Below are 20,783 nucleotides of genomic sequence, written 5' to 3' on the forward strand. Positions count from 1 at the left end.
CCTTTTTGTGCAACATTTTCTTCCATCTTTATTAACTTTGCTTTCATTTTGTCCAGTTTTATTTCCGTCCATATTTTCAGCTCTCTGGTTGAATTCTGCAGTTTTTGTCTTTCCGAACACTAAAGTGTCTTATAAAATCGTGTCTTATAAAATTGCCATATAGTGAAAGTTACTGTTCGACACATTCAATGTGACATTAGATTAGAAAGATATGCAAACAAAAAAGGACAATAGAATAAGATAAACAAAGACTACTCAATCTCAGTATTTTAAATTAAAAGCGCTGATGGCATTGTTTTTAACTTTTGTTAACATTAGCATTTGGTGAGTAGAACAGATATTTTCTCAGATATCTTCTGAATGCCTTGTCTCGTATCCCATAAACAAGTGGACTAACAAGTCGAGGCAGAACGTGAACGAATACTGAGACTGTGTAGCGAATAGTCAGTACTCCTTTTGGGAACAACTTTGTCAAACCATTCAGCAGCAAATCATACACGTAGGTGAGCATGCACAGCAGCAGCTGGAAGCCGTGCAGCAGTACAGTGTTTCTTGCTTTCCTGGCGTTTGCAGCAGCTGCCTGTGCAGCGAAAAGGATTCTGAAATATGTGTAGACAAGGGTGAGCCAAACAATAACCAGAAATACAATGTTGGATATAGTTCTCTTCTTTTCTAATTCAGGAAGTCTGAAAACAGTTTCTCTAAGGCAGAAAACTCTTGAATGAAAGAAATCTCTGGATTCTGTGGCCAGGATGGTGAATAAATCTGGCAGAATTGTAAGTGAACTTAGCATCCATATCACTGTGATCACAACGGTTACATTTTTGACTGTACAGATCTGTGAGTGCTGGAGAGGGAAGCATATGGCAACATGACACTCTACTGCCATCACAGCGAGGGTCAGGGGAGTGTTAAGGCTGGAAATTATCGAAATGAACAATAAAATGATGCAAAATGGGACAGGAAGAGTGAAAATGATGTAACTGAGGACTTGAAGGAGGGTGAACATTATGAGCAGCAGGATATCAATGATTACCAGATGAATGTACAGGATGTAACGAGGATTTGTGTTGAAAACCTGAAGAGAAGGACAGGATAGTTTAGACTTATAGGTACATTACAGATGATCACCTGAGAATATGCATGAAATAAATCACATTATACGATGTCCCACATACATCCCAAACATATTGAATTCTACAAAATGAATATCAGGAATGAATAAAATACAGACCTCATGTTTTTTGAATGTGTGCACCAAGCTGCTGTTGATGTAGATGATGGAGACAGAGAGACCCACGGTAATCAGATTCTTGATGATGGCTGTGCTTAAGGAGTCCCGATACACCGCTGTTGTCGAATTCATACCAGCATTTGAACGGTTCTTGAGACGTCTGAAAAGTTTTCTAAAAACTGGACACTTTATTCATCAGCATTTCAGGTTCATATAACATAAAACATTAATATAGGAAAGCTTCAATACTGAAGGCTGATTATCTTGGAAACATTATTCTCAATAAGAAAAATAGCAAATAGAAGCCAGAAGAGTAAATAAATATACATATATGTATTCATTATATGCTTTTTTTTTTCTTGTAAGCCCAATCATAATGGTAATGATGATGATCCTTCTGTTATATGTTTAATTTTTATGCACAATGTCATTTTTTAACCTACCAATCTGTTGCCAAGGAAAGAAAAACAGCAAACAGTAAAACAACGGTTCGTAAGGCACACATATTATTTATACTGTAACACTTGATAACATTTAAAAAAACATCAAGTGAACACAATGATGAAAAAGATCGTTATTATGTGATATCGTTTTATCTCTTTACACACAAACAATTCAAGAACAGGCACTCACCTGGTTATGATCTCATACCACACAGGTCTAGTAAGTCAGGTAGATTTGATGTCACTTCTAATATAGAGTACTGGTACTAGTCAGGTAATAGTGAAGGGGTCTGGTTGTGTGTGTGCATGTGCACGTGGTTTCATGAGAGCCTTCAGAGTGCGTGTGCCTTAGCTCATTACGTTTCATAAGTCCTGATGCTTACACGCAGTACTGAACAAACCAATTTAGATAAATGAAATCTTAAATAAAATTCTACTACAGCTCTTTACAATCCACTTCTTTTGCCAGATACTTTTTTTCAGTTGTGACTGATGACCTAAGGAGGGTATAATGAAAGCAAACCTGAACTTTCAATCGTTTTCATGGCATGAGAGACAAAATTTCAACAACACCATGGTGGTTGCTGGTTTACTTGTGGTTCCTGGAGTATTTTAACCTCCACGGCATGCATTTTTAATTTCTCTTTGATATTTGGGCTGATTGGGGCCGGAGAAATGTAAAAACAAAGAATTACCAGCTTTATTTTTTTTTTACCTTATTTTTGTTTTTAAGAAAAAATCTGAGCCACATCTGAGGATATTCGTTTAAAATTTTGATAGAACAGTAGCAGTATAATGTCCTGGATATCAGGCCCTTGCAGAGCAAAATTGATTATTTTGGTCTAAATAACCCAAAATGTGATGTCCACATATGTGGACGGAGGTAAAAAGTAGAATGGGAGGCAAGGCCTTCAGCTTTCAGGCCCCTCTTCTGTGGAACCAGCTTCCAGTTGGGATTCAGTAGACAGAGACCCACTCCTGACGTTATTCATCAGCATGTCACTTCTCAGGGAATATATAACAGAGAAAACTTTAATACTGACATTGTTTGTCCTCTCATAAATATTATTATCACAAAACAATCTATGGCTTTTAAATCAATTTACAAATATAATTTTGATAATATGTTTATTACATAGTTTTGTCTTACATTGTAATGCCTACCATAAACTAGTTTTCTCATTTTCTGGTGATTGATGATGACCATTATTTTAAATGCATCACACTTCTTATGGACCATGTCCATCCATCCTCTCATCCTATTCAGGATCATGGGGCGTTGGAGCCTATCCCAGCTGTCTTCAGGGCAGGGCACACCCTGAACAGGCCACCAGTCTGTTACAGGACTAACACGCAGAGACAGACAACACTCACATTAGTGCAAAAGGTTGCCCTATTTCCAATTTCGAATCAATTAACACTAAAACAGGGACACACAGGGAAAAGATGAAAACTCCACACAGATGTTAGAACTGAACTCAGGACTTTCTTGCTGTGAGGTAACAATGCTAACCACTAAACTACCATGCTGCCATGTGCTGCCACCATATCATTTTTTTAAACTTACTCATTTATCGGCATAGGGGAAAACAAAGGGAGAAAAATGGTACACCATAGACTAAACACTAAATTGAAGCTGCTAATTTAACCTTGGTCTTCAGTTGTTATTTTCAACATGTCTGCTATCGCCCTGTAGCCCTCACCTCAGTAGTGATGAAGTGCTTTGAACGCCTGGTCAGAGACTTCATCATTTCTTCACTACCAGACACACTGGACCCACTACAGTTCACTTACCGTCCAAATCGTTCCACAGACGATGCCATCTCTCATCTCCTCCACACATCACTCACTCACTTGGACATTAGAAGGGGGAATTATGTTAAAATGCTCTTCATAGACTACAGCTCTGCATTTAACACCATAATTCCCTCCACACTCACCACCAAGCTGGAGCTTCTGGGACTCAGCTCATCTATGTGTCAGTGGATCTCCAACTTCCTAACTGGCAGACCACAGGCAGTAAGGATGGGCGGACATGTCTCAGCCTCCACCACTCTCAGCACTGGAGCCCCCCAGGGGTGTGTTCTGAGCCCCCTGCTGTACTCTTTGTACACATATGACTGCGTGGCCACTACCAGCTCCACCACCATCATCAAGTTTGCTGACGACACCGTCGTGGTGGGCCTGATCTCTGATAACAACGAGACGGCCTACCTGAAGGAGATTAGGAATCTGGAGAACTGGTGCCAGAGGAACAACCTCCTTCTAAACGTCAGTAAGACAAAGGAGCTGATAGTGGACTTCAGCACTAAGCAGGAGAGGAACTACCAGACCCCCGTCATCAACGAGTGCCCAGTGGAGAGAGTGGACAGCTTCAAATACCTCGGAGTTCACATCACGCAGGACCTGTCATGGTCCTGTCACATCAACTCCGTGGTGAAAAAGGCCCATCAGCGTCTCTACCACCTCAGACGCTTGAGAGACTTCCAACTGCCCTCCAAGGTGCTCAGGAACTTTTACTCGTGCACCATAGAGAGCATCCTGGCGGGAAACATCTTAACCTGGTTCGGGAACAGCACCATGCAGGACAGACGAGCTCTACAGAGGGTTGTGCGGTCAGCTGAGCGCACCATCCGCTCCGAGCTCCCTGACCTGCACTCAATCTACAGCAGGCGGTGCTGGACCAAGGCCAGGAAGATCGTGAAGGACCTCAGCCATCCCAACAACAGACTGTTCTCTCTGCTGAGGTCAGGAAAGCGATTCCGCTCCCTGAAGACCAACACAGAGAGACTGAGGAGGAGCTTCTTCCCGCAGGCGATACGGTCTCTCAATCACACCACCACACAGTACTGACCCACACATACAGTTCTTACACACACACTGGACTTTCTGGACATTATTTTCACTTCATCACTTAAATCACTGCTGCTGTTATTGTGTATATATTTATTTATACTTCTTGTGTATTTTGTTCATACATTCTTATATAGTTCTATATTGTGTATTTTGTTGTACAGTTATTTTATTTTCAATTTAATTTATATATTTTATCTTATTCTTTCCCAGTGTGTTGTACAGTTATTTCATTTTTAACCTTAATTTATATTTTATTCCTTCCTAGTTAAATTTACCCTTTTTAATTTTTCATATTTATTTCCTATCTTATTCATAGCCTTTTCCTTTTTTGTTTTCTTTAGGTCACGAGCAGTTGTCCAAGCATTTCACTACATATCGTACTGTGTATGACTGTGTACGTGACAAATAAAAATTTGAATTTGAATTTGAATTTGCTGTGAGAAACATCTTCTATTCTCGCTCAAGCTCGATTTGTAAGTGATTTTATATGCATATATTTTTAAGTTCACACATATAACTCTCATTTCATAAGAGTAAATAGAAGAAGATCCAGACAATGTTTATTTCTAAACATGAAGTTATAACTGAAGTAATAGTTGATATACAGACAAAATATTATATTATGAATTTATATGCAAGAAAACACAGAAGAGGCACTCACGTGGTTACCGTCTCACATGTCATACATCTGTCTAGTAGGTCAGCTACTAATACAGAGTAGTCAAGTAATAGCAAAGGCCTTTGTGTGTGTGAGAGAGTTTGGTGAGAGTGTAGTTTAGTGAAGGCCTCAAACTGTTGCCCCATTATGTGAGGTGTGACTCATGAACGCGTTTAGATAAAACATAGCAACTTAACAAATTCACAAATGTGAATGAAAACATTTTAAATACTGCTTCAGCTCTTTACAATCCACTTTTTAGCGTTAGGGTTAAAGGTTAGCATATTTTACTTGTGTTTACTAGTAAGATTTTTTTCTAATATTTAAATTTGTGATCGTGCTGGAGGTATTAAAGAGATTCTGTTGCAGTGGTTTGAATCCTATCTATCTCATAGAGTCCAATTTGTTCATGTATTTGCAGACTCCACTTCATACACTTAGGTTGATTATGGAGTTCCACAGGGTTCTGTGCTAGGACTAGTTCTGTTTACTTTATACATGATTATTTTAGGCAATGTCATTACAGGGCGTAGCATCTATTTCACTGCTATGCAGTTTATCTATGCATGAAGCCAGATAATGCACACCAATTTGTTAAACCTAAGGAATGGCCTAAAGACAAAATGACATGGATGGCCTCTCATTTTTTACTTCTAATTTCAGATGAAACTGGGGTTATTGTACTCAGGCCTAAAAATCTTGGAAATATGGTGTCTAACCAGATATCTACTCTGGATGGCATTACCTTGGTCTCCAGAGACACTGTGAGGAACTTTGGAGTCATTTTTGACCACGAAATGTCCTTCAATGCACATATTAAACAATGTGTACCGTCCCTTCCTGAGCCTGGTTCTGCTGGAGGTTTCTTCCTGTTGCTAGCTCATAGGGGGTCATATGATTTGTGGGGTTTGCTCTGTTGTCTTTTTATTATTGTAGAGTGTTTACATTAGAATTCAAAGCACCTTGAGGCAAAATTGAATTGAATTAAATGTACGCAAAAGGGGGCAAACTATTTTTCACACCACTGCAATTATCAGTTAACATAAGGGTCATTCCATTTCAAATCATCAAATTTTCAGAACAATTTCTGCACAATCATTTCTGATGGGTTTAAAAAAATTACATTCAAAATTTTGGACATATGTAATATTTGCTATGAAACTATAGCTTCATACTTAAATTATTTTTAAAGATATATGTTCTTGAAAATAATTTTTGGTCAACACACTTGCAGCATGTTATGTTTTTCACTTTGGAATCTGAGATCATGTTTGAACAGTATTATATCAAAATCTATTAAAGACTATAGTGATGGGATTTCCAGCTCTTTTTAGAGAACCGGCTCTTTCGGCTCGGCTCACTAAAAAGAGCCAGCTCATATATATGTATATGTATATGTATATGTATATGTATATATATATATATATGTATATGTATATGTATATATATATATATATATATATATATATATATACATATGTATGTATGTATGTATGTATGTATGTATGTATGTATATATATATGTATGTATGTATGTATGTATGTATGTATGTATGTATGTATGTATATGTATATATATATGTATATGTATATGTATATATATATGTATATGTATATGTATATATATATGTATGTATGTATGTATGTATGTATGTATGTATGTATGTATATATATATATATATATATATATATATATATATATATATATATATATATATATATATATATATATATATATATATATATATATATATATATATACATATGTATGTATACCACTCATATATATTCAAATGATTTAAAAAAAATGTTCATTTACCTGTTACTACCACACACCAAATCCGGTCGTTGGTACTTGCTGGCTTGGGTAGCCACTAGGTAACAAAAGCTCAACACTTCGCCTGCATCCTGGAGCACTTCTGTTGTGCTTTGTACATGTTTTGGAGTTTTTACATGTTTTGGAGTTTTTACATGTTTTGGAGTTTGTATGTGTTTTGTCTGTAGGGGCCACCGTAAATCTACTTTTTATTTATTCTCTCCACATAAAATGTAATAAATAAATCATATATTACAAAAACCAACTATTCGCAGTTCAACTTTTAGCTATTTAAATTTTCAGCTTTTTCCTTTTAAACAAATTTTAAGTAAAACAACACAAAACACTGCAAACCACAACACAATTACATATAAATGAAAATATGAAAACAAAATGAAGATGCACATTCTCTGTCATATGGGCCTGCATGAATAAACTTTGTGAATCCTTTAACATCCACAACTGTATTTACTATACCTTTCTAATGTGACATTGTTGTCCCTGGCTCTCTCTCTCTTCCTCCCGCTCTGTTCCTGTGCTACTGCGAGTGTAAATTCCACCCCTCCCCCCTCTTCCCAGCACAAAGCACAAGGCTCGTGTGCTGAGTGAAGCGGAAAAAAAGAGTGAGAGAGAGAGAGAGAGGGTGAGAGAAAGAAAAAAAAAACCCCCACGGCTGGCGATAAGGAGCCGGCTCGTGTCGTTCACTTCAAAGATCCGGCTCTAAGAGCCACTTCGTTCGCGACCGACACAGCATCCATAATTTAAGACAAATGTATTATTATTACCATATTATTCCATTTGAGCACACATAAATAAAAAAAAAACACAAAATATTCTTAAATACAGTGGAACCCTGACTTACGAATACCCCATGTCACGAAAAATTCAAGTATGATACCAAATAACACAAGTAACAAAACTGAAAAGCTGGATCAGATCACTGACAATGAGCCAGTCCATTCAGATCAGTTCAGTGGTGTTCTGCATTCACTTCATCACTGCAAGTGCAAGCACTAATGTAGCTTACAGGAAGCCAAAAGCAATAATTACTAATTAACAGTACTATATAAAGTATCCTGCTCTGCAATTTCAAAATTTCCCTCCACATAAACCACCACATAAAATCCATTAGTGAGCCAATGGTAGCAAAATGTTTGCAGGAAAAAGGCTCATTTGATTATTTTCCCATCATGCACATAATTGGAGAACCTGTCTTACATAAGTAACAACAAAACTGTTATACCATTTTTCAATTTAGCACAGTAATGCTTTATGGAAAAACGGACTGTCAATGAAGTAGCATCTTACTTTGGAACATATTACACTAAACACTGAGCACCAAAAATGAATCCAATAACACCAAATTCTGAAAACTCATGAAAATATGTTTTTATTTGCTGTAGGTTAGGTTACTGCAGTTTTCTCCTTTGTGATACAAACAGGAAGTTACAGTATTTCTGCCTACAGCTTCAAAATGCAGAGACTAACAGAACACTGTTTCACTGTGAATGAGAGTTTAGAAAGATCAAAAAAATTGTAAGTCAGGATATGAGAAACATAAAGTGAATTTCACTACTCCCATTACTTCTACTTAGTCTGTATCTAAAAGAAAATGGTAATAAAATTAAGAGAAATTGATAAATGTGTAACGCCAACAATGTCTGTCTTGTCTGGGTTACCTGTGTACAAAAGCATTAGCATTTTTTGTATGAAACAAGTATTTTTTCAGGTACTTTCTGAACATCTTATCTCGTATCCCATAAATAATTGGACTGATGATTCGAGGCAGAACATGTATTAGTATTGAGACTGTGTAGCGAATAGTCAGTGCTCCACTTGGAAACAAGGCTATCAAACCATTCAGCAGCAAATCATGCATGTAGGTGAGCATGCACAGCAGCAGCTGGAAGCCGTGCAGCAGTACAGTGTTTCTTGCTTTCCTGGCGTTTGCAGCAGCTGCCTGTGCAGCGAAAAGGATTCTGAAATATGTGTAGATAAGGATGAGCCAAACAATAACCAGAAATACAATGTTGGATATATCTCTCTTCTTTTCTAGCTCAGGAGGTCTGAAGGTTGTTTTCAAAAGGCAGAAGACTCTTGAATGAAAGAAATCTCTGGATTCTGTGGCCAAGATGGTGAATAAATCTGGCAGAATTGTAAGTGAACTTAGCATCCATATCACTGTGATCACAACGGTTACATTTTTGACTGTACAGATCTGTGAGTGCTGGAGAGGGAAGCATATGGCAACATAACACTCTACTGCCATCACAGCGAGGGTCATTGGAGTGTTAAGGCTGGAAATGACAGCAATCACTAGCAAAATAATACAGAAGAACACTTGAAGAGTGAAAATGGCATAACTGAGAACTTGAAGGAGGGTGAACATGATGAGCAGGAGGATATCATTGATTACCAGATGAATGTACAGGATGTAACGAGGATTTGTGTTGAAAACCTGAAGAGAAGGACAGGATTTAGAACATGAAAGGTGAATTATCCCACTAAACATTGAACGGTGGATAAAAAACAACTGCTTCAGTGACCAAACTTGGACGTCCAAAAAATCACTTAAAAGACGTCACTCCAACGTCTCTTTGCGCGATGGAATGTTCACCGTGCAGAATATATCACATTCTGTTGTCTAGTATCTAGTTCTAAATGGATGTAATAAATAGATGCAAAATTTATGAGCAGGATACAGACCTCATGTTTTTTGAATGTGTGCAGCAAGGTGCCGTTGACATAGATGATGGCGATACAGAGGACCACAGTTATCACATTCTTGACAATAGCTATGTTTAACGGGTCCCGATACGTAACTGTTGTCAAATTCATGGCAGCATTTGAAAGGTTCATGAGTTGGCCAAAAAACCTGTAGACATCATTGATTGTTATGGCAGGTTGTAACACAGACGGTGTTAACTTTAAAAACACGGCAAAGTTTTGATATCTATGAGCATTCCTTATCTGATCAATAATAATCTTAGAAATCTTAAATATTCTGCAACACTATTACACCAACCATAAAACACCATATCCAAGCATCAAAAGTAATTCATTTTGCTTAAGCCAATAATTTACATTTCAGAAAATGCATTTTCTGCAATGTAATCCACCATAAATTATTTATTCTCATCAATTTTATAAAGTTCAAAAACCTTTCTGCTCCAGTTTACAACAAACTATGCTTTTCTGCACTAAACTCTGCTTTAGTTAAGTGTGAACTGCAATAAGACATTTTCATTAAAGAAAAAACTCCAAGTTTGACCTATAACATTAACTTAGTCACAACGAGCTGGATAATAGTAGCATTCTCATTCAAAGTAGTAACTTAAATCATAGTTGATAATTGCGCCTGGTTGTGTTACAATCAGAGTTATTATATAGCTGATCACATAAAATAAAATATACTACACTAAATGATTCAATACAATACAAATCTCAAAGAATATATAAATAGTTTTTATAAACAACCCCACCCACCAAAGAATAGGTGCTCACCTGGTTATGGTTGACTTCTGTCTTGTAGCACTTGCCAGTGATTGATAATTTATAATAGTGGTTATATGCAAATGGCGTCAGGTGTGTCTCTGTGTGAGAGAGAGGGAGATATCCCCTCCCCCAGGAGTGCTCGTACCCGTTAGTGCATGCACGTGTGTATTAGGCACTTTTGCTAGCTCACGAAGAAGAGACAAGAATCACTGCAAATGTGTCAATATCATGCTTTGTCTTATGGTCCATCTCCTTAGGTTGACATGACACCAACACATGGTCTAGCGTCTTTGTTTAAAGTTTGAAAAGTCAGAGGATATTGTCAGCATTTAGGCTACAACATCCACTAACCCCAGCTCTCCTGCTAACCTGAAACAGCTCTTTGTATTATATGTGTATCCCTGCCCTAGGCCATGTGCGTGCATTAAAGGACTCCATTCAAAAGGCCTGCTCATTAAGGGTGTTAATACCCATTATTTTTTGTCTTTTACATCAGTATGACAAAACATAGATAGATTTTCTTTAGAACATGCAAATATAACTGAAATAACAAGGGAAAAAAGAAAAAACAAAATATATAAAAAATGAAGTTTCATGTATATATCTATGTCTATACAATGTGTGTGCTCGAAAAGGAGTAGGATTACATTTTTCCTGTTCCTACCCCCTTATTTCAAATTTCATTACTTACAGATCAATATTCAGAATTTGACATTAAATGATCCATACATGATTAACTATATACAAGTCTACGCTCATATACAACACATGAACACACACATATAAAACATTTTCACTTAAACCAAAACAACAACAAACTACATTGTTACTTAACCTAAGCACCCTGTGGTTAACACTAGGGTTGGACGATATATAAAAATTTTCCAACCGACAATTGTCAGTCCAATAATGAACGTTGGGCAAAATATATATTCGCGCATGCACAGACTTTTTGATGGGCGGAGCCATGCAATCATGCATGGACTGATTTGCGTGTTCACAACTCAGAAGTCCAAGCACATCTTTGCAGGAGGTCTCCTCTCTACAGGAGCTCACTCCAATATCTTTAGGGGAGAGATATTGGAGAAGTGGAGAATGACTCAAACTGGGTGTCTATTGTCTTGTGCAGTCTGGGAGAAGATTGGATGATGAGGTGGGTGCAGTTTTCTCTGCGGTGGGGTCGGGTGGGCTGCCCCGGACTCTGTGGGGCGGGGTGGTGCTGCTGCTGTGGGCCCCGGTCTGGATGGGCCTAGGCCACATTGCCCTGGTGGGTTCCAGAGTGTTGGGGTACCTCCTGGGGTCAGCGGGGGAGCTGGCCCCAGGGAGGGGCCACTTGCCCCTCCCTTTCTTCCCTCCCCATCCTCAGCTGCCTCCTTCTTCCCGCTCCACCACACCCACACACACAACTGCACCTCAAGCAGGTGAGACACCTGCTTGGGGTGCAGGTGTGTGACCAGGGTGCAGGGGAGCCACTCCCCCTCTGTCCCCTTCTGGCTGCCTGTGCCTAAATTTTATTCCGCAACCTAGACATCCACATTACTCACACTCTCATAACACATACATATAGAGACTTGGGGGTGGGCACGTTATACAGCGTCCAGAGGATGGTCTGTGTATTCAAACCAACCTCTGGCGCTGGTGCCCTATCCTCAATTTTAAATGCATATAGACACTGAGGCTTTTCAGGAGGAGCCGTGCTGCTCTCTGGCAGGAAGCACCATGCCCTCCTGTGTTTTAAATGCACTTTAGAACAGCATGCAGCAAAACTATGTATGAGCGGGCGGAGGGAGGTTTGGGCCTTCACTCACCCCCGTTCTGTTAACCGTCGGGGCTGGGAGGAGGTGCTGGCCGTCCGATTGGGGTCTGGGATGCGGGGTCTCCCTGCTACTGCAGATAAGGAGGCGGTCTGCTTTCCTCCACTCCAGAGAGAAAGGTTACATCTCCCGGGTCTGGGTATGATTTGCCCCTGTGGGGGCTGGGGTACCAGGGCCTGGGACATAGAGTATGTTTGGGGAGTGTGAATGTGTGTACAGTGTCTATTTGTGTCTGTCTCCACATCGGGTGAGTGTCGAGTATTTGTTTGTGTATATGGGAGTGGGAATACATGTTTGTGTCTGTGTGCACCTGTTCATCTGTGTTTATATGACAGCTTGGGTCTTAGACTCCACCGCTATTGTCAGCGTTTGACATGATATGTTGGCGCATGTGTTGTGTCTGTGTATATTAGTTTTAAAGCATGAGTGTGTGTGTGTAAACTACAGTGCTATTTATTTAGAGACAGATAACATGAGCATGTGACTGCTGATCATCCAAACCTCCCCCCTCCAAACTGTGTCTTTAGCTCTCTTCCACTAGTACGTATTTGGCTTCACTCAAAGTGACTCAACTCATCTATTACAATCGTGTACCACTTAATACGTGTGGTGTTGTTATAGCAATGTGGCTGAAAGTCTGTGACATCATTTGTACGCAATACAAATGCCACAACAAAGGAGGATGTCGAGGTGATGGTATACCTGCTGCTCGGTGTATGGCATGTTGTTTTCTGTGCAGACATTTCCCTTAATGGCTGCACCAATGGTTTTAAAAATAGCGGTTTGGATTTTTGTGAAGGAGACACCGTTATGACTCATTGAGTGCCACCACTAGCCGATTGGTGGCATACAGTCGGTTGACATCACATTTTGCTTGGAACCCTGACGGAGTAATTACCTGGTACCAGGAACTATCACCTAATGGAAAGCACTAAAAACGTAGTCAAGCCAAGCTAAAATAAGCAGGTACAAGTGGAAAAGGCCTATAAAGTGCAGATAAAATTGAGAGGCAGACAATAGCCCCAACCACAAATCTCTGGCTAACACACCTGCTCCTGCAGGTCCTATTTCTATAGTGATGTACTGAGAACCGTAATCACTATAGGGTAATTAAAAAGGAGGGGCAGGTCACCGCGCAGCACCTGTTTGAGTGATGTGGGGGGAGGGTCAGGATGCAAAGGCTAGGAGCCAGCTGCAATTCATGGTTTGTTTTTATACCACTGTATATTTAATCATTCTTTGTTAATTTTTGTCTCTTTTCCAGTGTGTTTTTAGTCCTGTCTCCTGCTCCTCCTGCCACCTCTCTTCATTTCCTTTCATATGATGTAGCACTTGATTACATACTCCCTCCCTTTTGGGGAAAGAGTAATCTGGCCTTTAGCAGGTCTTTAAAATAAGCAAATGCAATCTGACATCAGCCATCTACTGGTCGTAGTAGATGGCTGCCCCTCCCTGAATCTGCTGGAGGTTTTGTTTAAAGGGAGTTCTTCCTTCCCAGTGTCACCAGGTGGTTGCTAACAGGCTGCCATCTATTTGTTGGTGATTTTTCTCTGTTTTATTGTAGGGTTGCAATCTTGTAATAAAAAGCAGCTTGAGGTGTCGTTGCTTTGTCTGTTTTTATATAAACAAATATATTTAGCAGCATTTTGTCAATTCAATAAAATGTTATTTATATAGTTGCAAAAGACAACCAAAATTGCATCAAGGCAATTTATGCTGTAAAGTAAAGAACCTACAATAATACATCAGTAAGCATGTATTTATTTATTTTTTACACACTGCTTCTGCATATTGGCATAATAAAAAACAACAACTAACAACAATATGTCATGCTGTTTTCATGTCAGATTGCATTTGCTTATTTTAAAGACCTGCTAAAGGCCAGATTACTCTTTCCCCAAAAGGGAGGGAGTATGTAATCAAGTGCTACATCATATGAAAGGAAATGAAGAGAGGTGTTCATCACACATTTTATTTTTCCAATACAACGCCCTACAACTTCTCAATGACTGCATAATGTTTCGCAAAATCACACACTGCATGTGTGTATCTTAAGTATTTAAAGCTTATAGAAACCAAAGATTTAAGCCAGTTATGCTCCAATCAAATGGGTAAAGATATAAAATACACCTTTTAGTATCTGCTTCAAGGTCAGAGATCAAACATCACACAGTCACACAATTAGGAAAACACTAGTTTCCACTGGATCATCTCCAAACTTTAAAGCAGTATATTAGGCATTGTGAGACAAAGGAACTTTCTTTGAGCTTTTCAAAACATTTTTTAATACACCATTATATGATTCATAATGACACTAAACTATACTACATTATGAACTATAATATAGATAATGCTGACATCAACACAAGAAGAACAAAAACAATGCAGATGAGATTTTGGGGGATTTCCATATTACCACTGCTGACATCAGCATTAGTTTTAGTATCGCCTGTTACTTACATATCATGTTTTGATACATAAAACCTTAGAACTGAAGGAGGATGCTCTTTTTTTAAAGTGGACAAATATTTGCCAAAGAGTTAAAACAGTACATTATCACTAGTAACAGTAACGTTTTTTTCTTTCTTCTTTTTGTTGCTTTTTTAAAAAAATTTTTTTTTACTTAATTCAGATTCTATACAACTCGACTAATAAGAGGAAGGGTAATGTGTGATTTTCAAGACTGATGGTGATACCTATGTCTGAGCATTTAAAAATCCAACATATCAACTAATATTTGGGTTTTTTTCTGGAACACAATGTGCACCCAATGCATGTCCAGAGGATGAAATCTAGTTAACCTGATGATTAATTAATGTTTTTTACCAATACACCTTTCTAGCTGCCCTCTGCTAGATCAAGAATATTACAATCTAAAATCGGTCTCGTTACCCATTTTCATGGTACACAACAGATACTTTTTTAAATACTGTTTAAATGTCTTGTCTCGTAACCCATACACAATAGGGCTAACAAACCTGGGGACAATGTAGATTATGATATAGGAAATAAAAACAACTATTAGATACTGTTTAGGGAACCAGCGCACCAGAGCCTGCATTAATGCAGTTGCTATATAGGTTAGCATAGACAACAGAAGCTGAAAGCCGTGGAGCAGGATTGTGTTTCTCGCCTTCTTCGACTCTCGCTTGGCTGATTTAGCTTTGTTAGCAGCAAAAAATATCCTGAAGTATGTGTACATGAAGGTGAGCAAAACTACAATTAGGAAAATTAAATATGAAACCTCTTTCTTTTTTACAATGATTGGATGCCGGAATAAGTTATCTCTCTCACATTGTATTGTGGAATAAAATAACTCCACTGGCTCTGTTGCCAGAATAATAACGATGTCGGACATAGCTGAGACTGCACTCATGGCCCAGATCCAACCTATAGCCACGTATGTTCTTTTGGTGGTGCAGTACTCAGCGTGTTGCAGTGGTAAACAAATAGCAATGTAGCACTCTAGTGCCATGAGAGCTAAATTTATTGGAGTATTGAAGGTGGTGAAGATAGCCAAAGTGATAAGGAAGCAACAGAATGCAACATTCATTTGATAAAAGATATAAGTGAAAACAAATAGACTAATTGAAGAAGTGAGCTGGATCATGTCATTCACCACCAGGTGGATGAACAGGATGTAACGAGGATTCAAATAAAATATCTGAAAGACATGAAACACCTCATCTCACTTTTATTACTTTAATACATATATTTTTTTTTTGTGTTAGCAATATTTAGGTATATTTTTTCAATAATGATAATTAAATAAAAACAACAATAACAATAAATACTGACCTGGTGTTTTCTGAAGGTGTGTATCAGTGTACCGTTAATATAGTTGATGGTAAAGCCGAGAGCCAGAACGATGACATTTTTGGCCACGGCTACACTTGGCGAATCGCGATATTTCAGACTGCTCGACGCATTGAGGGCATAAGATGAGGAATTCATAGAGATGCTTTTTCGGGATCCTTACAAAAGAGTAAAAGTAAGTCACACACATTCATCCATCCAAATAATTGAATTCAGATGTTCCATGGCCACAGGTGTATAAAATCAAGCATCCAGGCATGCCGTCTGCTTCTACCAACATTTGTAAATCAATGGGTTGCTTTCAGGAGCTCAGTAAATTCCAGCTTGGTACCATGATAAGATGCCACCTGTGCAACAAACCCATTGGTGAAATTTCCTCAGTACTAAATATTCCACAATCAACTGTTAGTGGTGTTATAACAAAGTGGAAGTGACTGGGAATAACAGCAACTCAGCCACAAAGTCATGTAAAATTACAGAGAGGCATCCGGGGATGCTGAGGTGCTTAGTGAGCGATGCTGAGTGAGCAAAGGTCACTAACCTTTTAGTGACCTTTTAGCTCAATTACATTAGCTCAAAAACAGTGTGTAGAGAGCTTCATGCAGTGGGTTTCCATGACTGAGCAACTGCATCCAAACCTTACACCTTCAAGTGCAATGCGAAGTGTTGGATGCAGTGATGTAAAGCACAACATTCATTTTACCTGAAGCAAAACAATGATCCTAAATACACAGCTAGGAAACGCTCAACTGTTTCAGAGAAAGAAAATAAAAGTTGTAGAGTGGCCCAGCCAGTCTCCAACTGAAACTCTGGAAAGAACTAAAGCTCAGAGTACATAGAAGGGGTCACACAACCTTCACACAAACGAGCTGCTTTTCTCAAGCTTTATGCATTAAAGAATCCTAAATACTGCACTATAATGAACTGATAGCAGCGACAAAGACAAAAAACTTTCCTACCTTAGACAGACCACTTCAGTCTCCACTTTGACCAGTTAGGAAACTGATGTGGAAATAATTTGTCTTTATATTAAGGAGTTTGATGCATGACTCCTGTTAAAGGTTAGAAATGATGTCACTGATACTGTTTCTCCTCATTGGTTAAACTTTGGCATCTTTTTTTTAAAAAACATTTCTGTTCTGTAAACTAATACCAACCCCTGTTATATCCCTCTGGGTGTTATTACATTTAAAAAATATATCTAACATGAAAAAAACAACAAAACAAAAAGACATTTTCATTTATTGACAGTTAAAAACATTTCCTCTTTGTACTTTTTATCCTGGTGGGAGAAATGTGTGATATGGGAAGGTGTCAATTTGGCCTCAGTTTCAGAGCCCTTATAGCCTTCATAAGCACTCACTCAGTCACTGAACTCTTTAAAAGACATTACAAAAGATCTGAATTATTTACATAGAACAAATACTTAAATAGAATGTATTATAAAGCATCAATGGAAAATTCTCAAAATGGGGCAAAAGAAAAAGAAACAAAAAAAAAATCAAGAGCAAATTAGCCTAACCTTAACACCAACAGACATAAGAACACAACAAAGTACCAAATGCCTCCTTTGACTTAAACTATGTTGCCAAATGTATTCCCTTGTCTGCACTTGTCACATGCATATGAGCTTGAGTGACATCCCATTCCTAATCCACAGAGTTTAACATGATGTCAGCCCACCCTTTGCAGCAAAACATCCTCAACACTACTGGGAAGGCTTTCCACAGGTTTAGGAGTGTTTATGGGAATTTTAGATCTTTCTTCCAGAAGTGCATTTGTGAGGTCAGACACAGATGTTGGATGAGAAGAATTGGAGCGGTGACTGCTCTAATTCATCCCAAAGGTGTTCTTTAGGTTGAGGTCAAGACTCGGTCAGGTCAGGGCCAAACTCCCTCTTATATGTCCTCATGGAGCTTGCTTTGTACACTGGTCTGCAGTCATGTTGGAACAAAAAGATGTATTCAAACTGTTCCACCTTCAAACTTTTAAATCTTCAAACTGTTCCCACAAAGCTGGGAGCAGTAAATTGTCCAAACGTCTTGGTATGCTGAACCATGAAAGGTTCCTTTCACTGGAACTAAGGGCCCCTTTCAAGAATGTGTTAACACGCCATTATGATTAGTGTGATTAAAATCTTTAACGCATTTAACCCAGTCATTCATTTAATCCAGTCATTCATTTAATCCAGTCATGAAATTTTCTCGCTATGAAATACTTCATAATCGACTATTAGTAGTGTTAAAAGTGGAAGTCATGTGAAACAACAGCAAATAAGTCATGAAGTGGTAGGCCGTAGTACAGAGGTCACCAACTTTCTGCAGTCAATCGCTACAGACTTCCAAACTTCGTGTAGTCTTCAGATTAGCTCAAGAACAAGTTTCCTAGCAGCTACATTAGTGCCTTACATCGCTAAGCTCAGTGATGTAAGGAAGTGTCAGATGTAGTGGTGTAAAATATCACAGCGCAGAGTGGACAAGCTTTGAACATACTGCCCGAAATGTAAGAAGTTATGACCTGCAGTCTATCTGGGTCAGATATAAACCAAGTTTAGGTGGAGTTTATTTTCGCTGTGCTGACTTTTTACAGTCAGTTACAATAACTCGTACTGCGTACTAGCTAGCATGACGGAGTTTCTATACAGCTGGGTGCTATGATGTCACTGATAGTGAACTCTGTTTTATTCATAAGGTTAGTTAGTAGAGTTGCCAAACGTCCGGTAAAAAATGGAATTGTTCCGTATTCAGAGAAAATGTTACGCGTTTCAAATTCATTCATTCATTCATTCATTCATTTATTTGTTCATTTCAGGCACAACAAAAATACATATATTGAACATAAAGTGCACAAAACAAAAAACAAAAATTACCTGACAAGGAGTGGGACGAAGAAAACTTATTAAATCCCACCCCTATACTCACTCATCAACAAAAAACAATAAGCTTCCCGCAGCTACGCTCATCGTTGCAACCAAATAAACCATCAACAGCCCCGGGCACATGCAAGCATCTCAACGGCAGCTCGCAACAACAAATAGAACCTTCATAACTGAATACAGAATATATATTAATTATAAATTGCGTTACCACAGGTAACAAGCAATACTAATTACATAGTGACAAACACACATACATATACATGTACATGTACATACATACGCACACACTTTCTTTTTTTTTGGAATCCATACCAGCAATGGTAAGAGAACAGACATTACAGAGCACACTAAAACCATCATTGAGTATACTGTGACCAGACCAACTGTTTGTAGAGAAATTAAAATCTATGAATATTTTTGCATTGTTTCAATTGTAAACTCAGACTGTTCCAGAGTTTCACACCACATACAGACACACAAAAGCCTTTACGGGTTGTTCGAGTTCTGGGTAATTTGAATTCTCCAAAGCCTCTCACATTATAAACCCTTTCTCGAATTTCAAATATAGTTTGTAAATTTGCAGGGAGAAATTTATTAAAGGCTTTGTATAAGATTATAGATGTATTGTAATTAACCAGATCCTGGAATTGAAGTAACTTTGCCTGAAGAAAGAGTTTGTGAGTATGATCTAGATAACCAGCCTTGTGAATAATACGCAGTGCTCGTTTCTATACTGTGACTAATGGATTAGTTGTATTTTTATATGTGTTTCCCCACACTTCCACACAATATATAAAATATGGAAGAACCAGGGTACAGTACAGAGTACGAAGTGCATCTTTATCAAGGTATGGTTTCACTTTGTTCAAAACTGCGATGCTTCTGGAAATTTTGTTTTTTATGTGTCTGACGTGGGGTTTCCATGAAATTTTGTTATCAATTACAACTCCCAAAAATTTGTTTTCACTCACATTATCAATTGGTACACCTTCAATGATAATTGTTAATTCTATATTATATTTTAAATTACCGAAAAACATTGCTTTAGTTTTATTTATATTTAATGATATTTAATAAAGACTTAAAACTGGCACTGATGTAGCCTGTCTAATATGGAGAGGAAGGTTATTCCAAAGCATCGGCGCTGCAACAGAGAACGTTCGGTCTCCTCCAAGTTTCAGCCAAGACTTTGGGGCCGAAAGCAGCAACTGCTCAGCTGACCGAAGGGAACGAGTGGGGACGTGGGGCTTCAACAAGTCAGACAAATAAACAGGTGCTGTCACGGCGACGGATGGCCGGTACTGAATAGGACCCAGGTGCAGGAACCCAGAGCGGAGACGGTAGATGATTTAATAGTTTATTACGGTTAAGTGCAAGGGGAACAAAAAAAAGGGAAACGTGGCAAAGACAGAAAATGACGAGACGTGGAGCCTTGGTGTGGCGTGCCCAGGGGAACGTGGCTAGGGCGAGGGAACGAGGCCTGAGAAGTGGAACGGAGCTGAGTGGGGAACAGTCACACTGAGGGGAGAGGATATAGAAGTTAGGCAGGTAGTGAAGGCAGCTCAGAAGTGGCCAGTAAAAGAGCAGCAATTCTTACTTTGCAGTTAGGGACCTGGAGTGTTTGAGAGGGGGATGATGAAGATCCAGGGGAGGCTGAGTGGCGTGGAAAGGCTGACCTGAGATCCGGGGCTCCAGATGGAGTGTGATGGCAGGAGGGCAGGCAGGTGAGGCACAGAGGGATTTCCAAAATGATCACTAGGTATTCCGAGTCC

The 20,783-nt window shown here is 38.7% G+C and overlaps 3 protein-coding genes across 3 annotated transcripts; all 3 read right to left on the reverse strand.

Annotated features, from left to right (window-relative positions):
• Positions 1 to 298: 298 nt before the first annotated feature.
• Positions 299 to 1,366, reverse strand: LOC146632863 (odorant receptor 131-2-like). Its single transcript, XM_085353573.1, has 2 exons — positions 1,235 to 1,366; positions 299 to 1,078 (listed from the first exon to the last, which is right to left on the reverse strand). Exons 1-2 carry the CDS (start codon positions 1,364 to 1,366, stop codon positions 299 to 301), a joined length of 912 nt encoding a protein of 303 aa, XP_085209699.1.
• Positions 1,367 to 8,683: 7,317 nt separating this feature from the next.
• Positions 8,684 to 9,867, reverse strand: LOC146632864 (odorant receptor 131-2-like). The gene is made up of 2 exons (XM_085353574.1): positions 9,715 to 9,867; positions 8,684 to 9,466 (listed from the first exon to the last, which is right to left on the reverse strand). The coding sequence occupies exons 1-2, from the start codon at positions 9,865 to 9,867 to the stop codon at positions 8,684 to 8,686; spliced, it is 936 nt and encodes a 311-aa protein (XP_085209700.1).
• Positions 9,868 to 13,125: 3,258 nt separating this feature from the next.
• Positions 13,126 to 16,271, reverse strand: LOC146632865 (odorant receptor 131-2-like). Its single transcript, XM_085353575.1, has 3 exons — positions 16,116 to 16,271; positions 15,210 to 15,981; positions 13,126 to 13,235 (listed from the first exon to the last, which is right to left on the reverse strand). Exons 1-3 carry the CDS (start codon positions 16,269 to 16,271, stop codon positions 13,126 to 13,128), a joined length of 1,038 nt encoding a protein of 345 aa, XP_085209701.1.
• Positions 16,272 to 20,783: the final 4,512 nt, after the last annotated feature.

This window comes from Diplotaxodon limnothrissa, linkage group LG5, assembly GCF_057381915.1.
Source record: "Diplotaxodon limnothrissa isolate DT_005_m linkage group LG5, D_limnothrissa_male_GT1.1, whole genome shotgun sequence".
Classification (NCBI taxonomy): Eukaryota; Metazoa; Chordata; class Actinopteri; order Cichliformes; family Cichlidae; genus Diplotaxodon; species Diplotaxodon limnothrissa.